At 33.8% G+C, this 12,358-nt stretch overlaps 1 protein-coding gene across 1 annotated transcript; it reads right to left on the reverse strand.

The window, feature by feature from the left end:
* Nucleotides 1-591: 591 nt before the first annotated feature.
* Nucleotides 592-9,278, reverse strand: LOC115879076 (EF-hand calcium-binding domain-containing protein 1-like). The gene is made up of 4 exons (XM_030895722.1): nucleotides 9,010-9,278; nucleotides 6,353-6,470; nucleotides 4,235-4,488; nucleotides 592-930 (listed from the first exon to the last, which is right to left on the reverse strand). Exons 1-4 carry the CDS (start codon nucleotides 9,276-9,278, stop codon nucleotides 708-710), a joined length of 864 nt encoding a protein of 287 aa, XP_030751582.1. The 3' UTR covers nucleotides 592-707.
* Nucleotides 9,279-12,358: the final 3,080 nt, after the last annotated feature.

Raw genomic sequence — 12,358 nt, forward strand, 5'->3', positions numbered from 1 at the left:
AAATTAAATGCGATGGTATATGTAATTTTATCTGATCGTAAAGAGCAATAAAAGCTTAAAAAGTCAGTGAAACCCGCATCTTGATATCTTTTTTCAAACCGAGGATATTAGCAAAATTATAAAAAATACGAAAAAATAAGCCCTTAATTACCTTATTTTTATAACCCGGTATCAGTAGCCCTCTTGATCATGCCCATTCTAATAAAAAATAAGATAGAAACGATTAGTTTTATTTTAAATCAACACTAGTCAATATATGTATATCAGCTAAAATTACATATAATATTATCGCATTTAATTTTTTTTGAAAAAAACGCGCCATGTTTGATAAATTGTCAGACAGCGCTCCCTAGCGTCTACGTTCAAAAGCTTATTATTATTATTTTTATGGTATAATATAGAGTAAGGAACGCTCTTTTAAACGAGCGCTCGCTTGTTGGATTTTGATCATACAGTCCGGAGTTTATTAACGTTTAAATAAAAACAGATCTAACCTTCCCCCACTACTTTATTTTAGCAGATAGAGGAAAATGGTTCTAACAAAAAAATCCAATATTTACTAAAGATTATGAAGCTATTATTTATAGTACACCTTATCTAGGCAAAATTTTGTAAAAACTCAGTTTATTCAATTAGTCGGACACCCTGTACAGTTCAAATCTCTGAGATATCGTTGCGTTTGCATTGAATAATCTAAAAAGCTTATTTTAAAATCTCAACGTGGTTAAGAAGGTGATTTTGGAACCTTCAGTTGGAAGACACCTTCCGAAAGCTTCGAGGAGGAGTGGTTCTCCAGAAACCGTTTCTCTGTAATCTTCCAAGCAGACTTTACCATCTTTGTCCTTGTCCATTTTCTTCATGACTATATCCACCAAGTCTCTTACGCTTTCTTCTGGGTCTTCTTCTTGGGGAAACTTAATAAGGCAGTTTCTATTAACAGAAAAAATAAATTATGGATTTTTTGAGAGTTTCCTGAAATACAAGCTGTTTCTCGTAAAAATTAACAGGAAAAAAAGTGTAGCTCATTTATTAAGGGTTGTGCCGCAACGAGACCATCTGGAAACGATGTACAGATGACAAGGGTACACCATCCCGTATTCAAAACCATTTGTCGGTCCGTAGGGAAAGGGCAAGAGTCAAAAAACCGCTGTTTCTCTTGAAAATTAACAGAAAAAAAATTGTAGCTCATTTATTAAGGGTTGTGCCGCAACAAGACCATCTGGAAACGATGTACAGATGACAAGGGTACACCACCCCGTATTCAAAACCATTTGCCGGTCCGTAGGGAAAGGGCAAGAGTCAAAAAACCGCTGTTTCTCTTGAAAATTAACAGAAAAAAATTTGTAGCTCATTTATTAAGGGTTGTGCCGCAACGAGACCATCTGGAAACGATGTACAGATGACAAGGGTACACCACCCCGTATTCAAAACCATTTGCCGGTCCGTAGGGAAAGGACAAGCGTCAAAAAACCGCTGTTTCTCTTGAAAATTAATAGAAAAAAATGTGTAGCTCATTTATTAAGGGTTGTGCCGCAACGAGACCATCTGGAAACGATGTACAGATGACAAGGGTACACCACCCCGTATTCAAAACCATTTGCCGGTCCGTAGGGAAAGGGCAAGAGTCAAAAAACCGCTGTTTCTCTTGAAAATTAACAGAAAAAAATTTGTAGCTCATTTATTAAGGGGTTGTGCCGCAACGAGACCATCTGGAAACGATGTATAGATGACAAGGGTACACCACCCCGTATTCAAAACCATTTGCCGGTCCGTAGGGAAAGGGCAAGAGTCAAAAACCGCTGTTTCTCTTGAAAATTAACAGAAAAAATTTGTAGCTCATTTATTAAGGGTTGTGCCGCAACGAGACCATCTGGAAACGATGTATAGATGACAAGGGTACACCACCCCGTATTCAAAACCATTTGCCGGTCCGTAGGGAAAGGGCAAGAGTCAAAAAACCGCTGTTTCTCTTGAAAATTAACAGAAAAAAATTTGTAGCTCATTTATTAAGGGTTGTGCCGCAACGAGACCATCTGGAAACGATGTATAGATGACAAGGGTACACCACCCCGTATTCAAAACCATTTGCCGGTCCGTAGGGAAAGGGCAAGAGTCAAAAAACCGCTGTTCCTCTTGAAAATTAACAGAAAAAAATTTGTAGCTCATTTATTAAGGGTTGTGCCGCAACGAGACCATCTGGAAACGATGTACAGATGACAAGGGTATACCACCCCGTATTCAAAACCATTTGCCGGTCCGTAGGGAAAGGGCAAGAGTCAAAAAACCGCTGTTTCTCTTGAAAATTAACAGAAAAAAAATTTGTAGCTCATTTATTAAGGGTTGTGCCGCAACGAGACCATCTGGAAACGATGTACAGATGACAAGGGTACACCACCCCGTATTCAAAACCATTTGCCGGTCCGTAGGAAAGGGCAAGAGTCAAAAAAACCGCTGTTTCTCTTGAAAATTAACAGAAAAAAATTTGTAGCTCATTTATTAAGGGTTGTGCCGCAACGAGACCATCTGGAAACGATGTATAGATGACAAGGGTACACCACCCCGTATTCAAAACCATTTGCCGGTCCGTAGGGAAAGGGCAAGAGTCAAAAAACCGCTGTTCCTCTTGAAAATTAACAGAAAAAAATTTGTAGCTCATTTATTAAGGGTTGTGCCGCAACGAGACCATCTGGAAACGATGTACAGATGACAAGGGTACACCACCCCATATTCAAAACCATTTGCCGGTCCGTAGGGAAAGGGCAAGAGTCAAAAAACCGCTGTTTCTCTTGAAAATTAACAGAAAAAAATTTGTAGCTCATTTATTAAGAGTTGTGCCGCAACGAGACCATCTGGAAACGATGTACAGATGACAAGGGTACACCGCCCCGTATTCAAAACCATTTGCCGGTCCGTAGGAAAAGGGCCAAGTTCAAAAAACCGCTGTTTCTCGTAAAAATTAACAGAAAAAAATTGTAGCTCATTTATTAAGGGTTGTGCCGCCACCACACCAAGTGGAAATGATATATAGGAAACTAGAGTATACTATCCTATACTCAAAATCATTCGCCGGTCCGTAGGAAAAGGGCCAAGTACAAAAAACCGCTGTTTCTCGTAAAAATTAACAGAAAAAAAAATGTAGCTCATTTATTAAGGGTTGTGCCACAACGAGACCATCTGGAAACGATGTACAGATGACAAGGGTACACCACCCCGTATTCAAAACCATTTGCCGGTCCGTAGGGAAAGTGCAAGAGTCAAAAAACCGCTGTTTCTCTTGAAAATTAACAGAAAAAATTTGTAGCTCATTTATTAAGGATTGTGCCGCAACGAGACCATCTGGAAACGATGTACAGATGACAAGGGTACACCACCCCGTATTCAAAACCATTTGCCGGTCCGTAGGGAAAGGGCAAGAGTCAAAAAACCGCTGTTTCTCTTGAAAATTAACAGAAAAAAATTTGTAGCTCATTTATTAAGGGTAGTGCCGCAACGAGACCACCTGGAAACGATGTACAGATGACAAGGGCACCCCGTATTCAAAATCATTTGCCGGTCGGTAGGAAAAGGGCCAAGTTCAAAAAACCGCTGTTTCTCTTGAAAATTAACAGAAAAATAAATAACAAAAAATATCGATTTTGGGTATACTAGGAAGTGTTGAACCAATCCAAGTTAAAAAAAATTGGCGCCGGGAGGCACGTATAGCCGCCCATACTAAAATATGTTAATAAAAAGTTGGTAGGCAGTTCTTTTAGTTTCTTTTACTGATTTTGATGTTATTACAAATATTTTTGCAAATATTATTCCTAATCTTAAATTGAAAACCGTGTTTCGCTAGCTACTGTAATTTTGGAGTTACGATTTTTTAAAATTTTTAACCCCCTCCCATACCCCCTTACCAACCCCCCACCCCCACCAAAAACTAATGGCCAAATTCTCGGGTGCCACAGTATTTTTGTGCCAAATTTGGTTTAAATCACTTGTCATTTTATATGTAAAATTATATTGGGAATGTCATCGATATTCATTTCCAAGCCAACCGGATGCCGTTTTTTTCGATCATACAGTATACTTATAATATAATATAATATCCTAATAGATTATGTCAGACAGTAAAAACACAGAGTGAAAGACAAATACTATATAAATAACTATTAAGCAAAAACAAAGATCAAAAGTCTACTACAAGGAAAGAAAAAATAAAAAAAAATAAAGAATTATATCTATATATATTTACTTTAATAATTGGAACATTTCATCTTTAGTGATAAACCCATCGCTGTTCAAGTCATAAACAGCAAAGCAATAGTCGATTTGCTTGGCTGTATTGCCCTTAAGAAACAAGGACATCCCTTGGAACCAATTCTCCAGACAAATTAGTCCACAGTTTATTTTGTCCCACACGCAGAAAATTCTGTCCATCAGCATGTTTTCCGTTATTATGTCGAAGGTATTGTGAAGAACTTCCCTGAATACTGTCCTGTCTATGCCCTAAAGAAATACGTTTTGTTATACAGATATAGTTCATGCAGAAATGGTTGAAAACATACACACAACCTTAATAATAAGACTATTTCTAACTTTCTTAGACAAAAAAATAACCCTTTTTTTTACCCTAACTATAAAACACCCTGTGCAATAATTTCGTGTGTAAATTTTCCTAAAAATAATTTTACGGTCAGAACCATATGTGTCTTGAGCATTTTGGTTTTTGGATCACGTCAATACCTGCATTGGTTAATTTTTAAGAAAGAAATGAGCTTGCCACCAACAATTTGAAATTTTTCAATTATTATTTCTTTTTTGAAGTTATTTTTCAATTTGACAAGGCGGCTTTGGTGATTATTGTAAACTATATACTACTATGAATTGCCCATCATGATCGACGTTTGGCAAATGCTTGGCAGGAGCGTTAGTGGTCGCGAAGCAGTACCAGCTTCCAGAGGCGTATTAACACTTGAAACCGCCCAAAGCCCTGGGATATTTTGGCGCCCCTATTTTCACTCCATCTATTTTTTTTCATTATTCAAATGACCCAAATATGAAAAGTAAAAGTGCAAAACATTTTATTCTCAAACAACAAAAAACATTTTATTTCCCAACGACAAGAAAGCATCGAGTTTAGATATTATCTATTCTACATAAACATAAATATAAAAAAATTAAACGTTTAAAATTTAAAAAACATGCTTTTTCTTACCCTAATAACATAAGCTATGTTGTTGTATTAAAAAACAAAATAATCTTATGAAAAAATTATTTTTCTGGATTTATTTTCTGCAAAAACTTCTGTTGCGTCCAAATTTTTAAGTAAATCTAATTCTATGGACATTAAGGCTAAGTCACTAAGTTTAGAATGACCTATGAACTTGGATCTCAAATAATGCTTAACCCTTTAGTTATCATGATTACTGCACGGCACTGAGTAAACCAAAGCTTTCAAGTGGCCCCAGAAGTAGAAATCTAGTGGATTATTTCGTTTTTTAAAGCAATAAGATGTTTCAAAAATCATGAAATGTTTATTTTTCAATTAATTATTTGATAACTACTTGGTTACTTTTGAACCGCCATAACTTTCATAAGTTTATGTTGATTAACCAGTTAGCAACCCATCAGAGCAAACTCTTTGCCTTAAATTTTCTCGAAAACCATCGCTCTGGGCGATATGCAACAAGAGTACCTTTTTTGTAGGAAAAAGTATGTAGTTTTCAAAAAATGAACCCACGTTGCAAAAAAAATAACCTCAAACAAGTTATTCGCGAAACAACCCCCTACCCTTGCAAAAACTACCCTTTCCGCTTTTCCAAATAATTTTTCAGTATCACCATTTGATTTAGGGTCAAAATTTATGACAGAGGATTTATTTTTCGAAATTTTATCTCGTTTTTTAAACCTGCAATTTCAAAACAACCGTTTTTTAAATTCACCCTTTCAGTGCCCCTAACTCCCTTAATATGCATTTTCCGCCCTATACTTATAGGAACTTTTTTTACTATTTTTAGGAGTACTATCACCCCCGATTTTTACACCATTTCAATGACACCCTGTATACAGCATGAGAATAGGGCTAAAAATAACAAAAATATATCACTTTAAAAATTTGACCCAAAAATTCCTTCGTTGCTTTTTTGCATCTGAGTGTATATTTTGCGTGAAGGTACTTTAGTTTATGTGTCTTCAAAAGTTTCTGAAATTACTATAGTTAGTATATACTGTATGATCAACAGTTCTATAATCAAGTTTCAACTGTTAAAAAAAATCTAATATTAATTTCCTGCAAGAATTATTTATCTTTCACCACAAAAAAAACTCTTATTCTTGAAACTTTTTGATCACACTGTATATATCTTCTTACTTCAGACACTGTTGTACCAGTTGTAATAATAGAACTGGCAGATTTCGTCGATTTGGATGTGCTTTTGTTGAACGTAACCAGCTTTTTATAGATTTTGTACAATGCTTCGATTTCGTTCCTGCAAAAATATAATTTGATTATTTTTTATTGAAAAAGGACTTGAACGACTATGTCGAGTCGGCTAATGCAATAAGTCTTTATAGCAAATCGATTTAATGCATAATTGAAGTTATCGTCGAGCTCAATAGGCAGAGTAAGCAAAATAAATTAGGTAGAGTTGAAAGAGAAATTTAATAAATTAAAATTGATAATATCATTTTATCCAACAGCCACTACTTATACAGACATTACTCACATGTATACATGCATGTAACATAAATAACAACACACGCGTGAGTTTTTGAAGTTATAAGAAACTAGTGTGTTATAACTTCAAAGAAACAGAATTTTATAGAAATTATTAAGCTTTATTCATAAATTACTAATTCAATTACATATTTATTTAAATTAACATTAACATTAAATGAAAATAATTTTTTTTGTAGATTCAGAAATTGTAAAACCTTGTATGCCTCCAGATGCTGTTCCTCCACTGCTTGAAATAGGCTCTGTCAATACAACGGTTCGTTCTGGAATACTTACAGCACCTTGAGTCTTTTTCGCAATCTTTATTTTATTGTTGATGGACTCTTCGATATATCCTTCCGCAACCGTTGCAGATCGCCATCCTCCGTGTCTTTTTAACGTTGTCATGTTCACTCCTGCATTTGCCAGTAATGTAGCGGATGATCTTCTCATACAGGACCAGTGTATTGCTCAGGGTGTTGTGGGCCCAAGTACTTGCCGAAGATCTTCCAGGATAATTTTTCTTTAAAATCTGACTTGCTGGTTGATAATTCACTATTTTATCGTTAAAAAATCGCGATTTATCTAAATGACGTCTTAATGTCAGTGCTGTATTATAGTATTATTTACAAAAAAAACGCACATCTATATTGTATAGTAACATAAACGCATCCTGATAATATATTAATTCGCAACAATGAAAGAAGAACTGGTAGATCCTTTTAAATCACTTATTCTTTAGAGATTGGACATGAAACAGTTCTGCTGTTGGATAAAATTTTGTATGGCACTCGCGTGTTATAACATATAAGTCACTTGAGAAAATTAGTCTAAATATTTCCCAGCGTAACTTATACCGTAAGATAACACACTAGTACCATAAATCACTATTATATTTTTGATATAAAAATTTGATGAAACAGATATTTATGTATAAGTCCGGTAAATCAACTTTAAAATATAAAAGATGTTTATCCAGAATTTCTAAATGAATGACGACTGAAGTTTTTCACAGTACCCTCGTATGTTGAAATAGATTGACGGAGTTACCTATCAAATGGAATAATCTAAATGTACGAGCACTGCGAGCTTCGTGATTGGTTCTTCCTCGTTGTTGCATGTGGAAAGACACGGAAATTGCCCATATGTTTCTATTTTTTACCTTTTTGACTTCGACATTTCGCTTTATAGTTTAAACATTACCGAATAAAGGTTTCTTTCCTTTAGAATTAGGTATATTTTACGGCAAAAACGAGAAAAATAAAGCTTTAACCCAATTATTATCACTAATCCATAAAATTAACTAAAAAATAAAGATATTTGATTTATTAAAAAAGTTTTGATACATTTTAAAATAGCTGTAGAATTTTTATTTTATATTCTATTTTTGTTTAATAAAATTTAATAGATAAAAAGTATTTCTTTTCAATAGAATACAAAAACTCAAATTTCAAAAATATATCACATACTCGCTTTCCTGTTAATAGTTTTATTTACATTTAATAAAGATATGCAACAATAATATACCGTAAAACACTATGTATAAGCGATACCAAATAAACTTTTAGTTACGTCATCGAGGGCACAATTGTTGCAAATTCATTCTTGCCAACCATCTTGCCAATTGAATTTTAAATTTTCCGCTGGCGATTCAAGTGGTAGCTCTGCTGTAAAATATGCCAAGTTGCCATATTTTTTATTTATTTCCTGACATTTTGATTCGTTTTGATAAACTATTGAAAAGAAAGGCATGTGTGAGATATTTTTGAAATAAAAAAACAGGAATACGCTTATAATATACCCGGTGTCCTATATAAAAATGCACTCTACCGAGATCTCCTAAACTAGAAGAGATGATACAATGATAATTAAATTAGAGAAAAGTTGCGCCTTGTTGAACTCTACAATGTCATGTTTGAAAATTTTTAAGAATTTTATTACTTCCGAAGATATTTGTGAAAAAAATTAATTTAACAATTTTTAAAAAATCCAGGTCCATACTTCAATAAATCAAACTGAAAATTGATGATTGCTTAGAAACGAAAAGCCAGGTTTGAAATTTAATAACGCCATAAACTTGTAGAGTTTAGAGCAAGAAGAGTAGTAGAGAATGGAATTCTCAAAATGCTCAAAAAATAAAAAGAACAATTCAATTCTAGAAATAAAAAAAAAACACTTTTTTAACAAAAACCAAATTTTTTATATATATTTTTTTAAATTTCTTCCCTTTAAAAAATAGTTATCTTTAAATCAACTTTATTGACTCTTTCACATTTTCTTGAACACAATCCAAACTAAAACTTTCTTCCTACCTTGTAAACAGTGTCTCCTTCCGCAGCTTCTCCATCAACTTGGGGGAGCACTTGTAGGTTTCCTTCTCTCCCATTCTTCTAGTTCGTTTCCCCTTGCCCTTGCCAGTTTTCGTCCCTGCGGCTTCACCAGATATCGGTTGTCTATTTCGAATACAGTGAATGAACCTGGCGATACCCCGCAGGGCTATGGCACCCTGGCGCATGCTCAGCCTCGGACTGGGGGACACCTTGGGGGGCTGGGGAGGGTTGGGAGTGGGTGTAGTCTCCATGCTGGAATCTTGGAGATGATATATAAAAATAAAAAAATGCAACATTGTACTTAGATTTTTATAAACATTTGGCATACAGTTGTTGATTTGGAAAGTTATTATTCTTCACCAACAATAGTACCTAGCAGTGATGGACAAACACCCGATATACTGAAGTTTGGGGAAATTCCTAATCTATACTAATATATATAAAATCCTTAAATGACTGACTCACTGATTAATCACGATCCTGCTCAAACCACTCAACGTAAGAAGCTCAATTTTGGCATACAGGTTGATTCTAGGGTGTAGAGGTTCGATAAGAAGGGATTTTTCGAAATTCCAGTTCCAAGGGGGTGAAACCACCCCTCAAATATTACAATATTTTTTATTTAAAAACGGTCAAGTTTCCGAAAAAACGCTTAAACACGTATATTTTATTTTGTTTTTTACATATTTTAAGATTTTTTAAAAATGTATACAGGGTGTTTCGAAAAATCTGGTCATTGATTAATCACGATCCTGCTTAAAACGCTTGACGTAAAAAGCTGGGTTTTGGAAAACGGACTGACTTTAGGGTGTAGAGGTTCGATAAGAAGGGATTTTTCGAGACTCGAATTCTAAGGGGGTGAAACCACCCCTCAAATATTAGAATATTTTTTTATTTAAAAACCGGTGAGTTTTTCGGAAAAACTATTAAACACGTATATTTTATTTTGTTGTTTTACATATTTTAAGATTTTTTAAAAATTTATACAGGATTTATACAGGGTGTTTCATAAAATATGACCATTGGGTAATCACGATTCTGCTTAAACTGCTTGACGTTTAAAGTTGATTTTTGGTAAACGGATTGACTGTGGGGTGTAGAGGTTCGATAAGGAGGGGTTTCTCGAATCTCAAATTTCAAGAGGGTGAAAACGGGGAGGGTTAAATTATTGCTTTGCTATATCATCACCATTAGAAATGATTAATTTGACGCGAACGAAGTCGCGGGTACACGCTAGTGAGTAAATACAAGGCATTGAATTTGGATAAGTACTATTATACTCGGTATATTCCAAGTATACTTAGTTTGTTAATTGAAGTTAATAAATTTTAACAACAATTTCTTGTTTTACAACAATTTAACGTTAAGTAAACACGAAAGTGTCATTTTCTATCGCATGACACAAGACGAGTGTCATTTTCTATCGAATAAAATAAAAAAATACCGAGGGTGCCATTTAAAAATCAAAAGTTGAAGTCATTTCTGGTGAAACAGGAAGTGACCGAAAACAATTGAATACGTCAATCAACCCTGTCATATATTAACATACCAAAAGTACATACTACTGTTTTAAAATTTTAAAGAAGCACAAAATGTATTTATTTCAATGCTACGGAAAGGGTTATAAAAATTATCCGTATTTTCATGTTTTTTTTTAATTTACTCTAAAACGGTATGGAAATTTGGAAAATATAAACGGGATTAACCGTTTTAGAACAAGCAAAATTTTTTAGTAAAGAGTGCATTTTTTTCAAAATGCCAATAATAAAAAAATATTCCTCTTGTAAAGAAAATCCGGGGAGATACTGTATAATAATAATGAAGTTATTTTAATACCAAAAATATACGTAGTTCTATGTCCACGGAATATTGGGACACCCTGTATAATCTCAAATACTAGTCTGTACTAGTCTTAATAAAACTAATAAACCAAATAATGTGTGTTTTTTTCAAATAAATCTAAACTACCGTATGATCGAAAAAAACGGCGTCCAGTTGGCTTGGAAATGACGATCGATAACATTCCACATATAATTTTACATATAAAATGACAGCGATCTTCATTTCATAGCCATCGCTGACGCCGTTTTTTTTTCGATCATACGGTATTTATACTCAAATACAAATTTTGAAAGGTCTCACGTGAGATTACGGAAAGAGGGTGGAGATCGAGACTCACATCTCAAAAAATCCTCAAAACGCCTTATGTAATTAATGAAGAAAAAAACCACTGATTAAAAAATGCCAAGCATAAAATTTTATTGAACAAAGTTTCAATTTTGATAAATTACAATAAAAATAAGGAATAATAAATTAATGATATAAAATGATTAATTTCATTTTTTTTTGGTTCCTCTACATAATCTAACAAGCATTATAGAACTACTAAATTGCTCTAGAAAATTACGTCACGCAATCAAACAATCATCCTTCATTCATTCCCAGCATGTGATGTGCCATGAAAGCAAGTCTACATAATGGCGAAAATTGAGGGTGCCGAACCAAAATGATTTCAATTTAACTTTACCTTTTATTTTTGCAAAAATGCAACGCTGTCTCAGGGTTGTTTTTTGACACGACTATACCTTTATTGAACAAACTTCTGTTCCAGTTGCCTGGATATATGAAAGTTTTCTTTCCTTTTCTTTGTTATATGTCTATGTTTAGTGAAAACAATGTAGGGGTAATCGAAAAAATACTGTTAAAGCTTTATTAGAGTTGTTGAATGCTTTAAATGGGGGGTTTAATGAGTTTTGCTTTCTTTTGTAAAGAGTTCTTGGATGATTGAGTTTCATTGTTATTTATAATAGTTGAGTTCACTTGACAATGCACTAAGAATAACTGCTATAAAAAATATATATTGGCTACATCAGTGTCGCATTCAAAATTATTAAGTCTTATTGCATTTAAAACATACAATAGAGATATAATAAATGTATGGCAATCGCTTCTTTGATTTTAAAGAACGTAACATAAATAAACATAACATACGTAAAAATTAAAAATAATCATTCAGAAAGTTTGGGGCTTTTTGGTTTTACTCTTTGAATAAGAAGACTAAGGAAGGAGCATATCAAAAATCTTAGGTACACCGCGATGGGCCTCAAATATGGCCGACTTAAATTCCGGTTTATCAGTGCCGTTCTAATTTTATTTAAAAATGTAAAACTATGATGTAGGGTAGACGTGGGGTAGACTCAATAATTTGTTATTTTATTTTACGTTGTGAATAAATGTTGGTAGTTATTAAAATTGTTATAAAAATATATAATTCTAATAAAAATAGATAAGTTATAATAAGTATTTATTAACACAAACATCCGATACGCTA

Source organism: Sitophilus oryzae, unplaced genomic scaffold, assembly GCF_002938485.1.
Source record: "Sitophilus oryzae breed Bouriz unplaced genomic scaffold, Soryzae_2.0 scaffold_1576_pilon_pilon, whole genome shotgun sequence".
NCBI lineage: Eukaryota > Metazoa > Arthropoda > Insecta > Coleoptera > Curculionidae > Sitophilus > Sitophilus oryzae.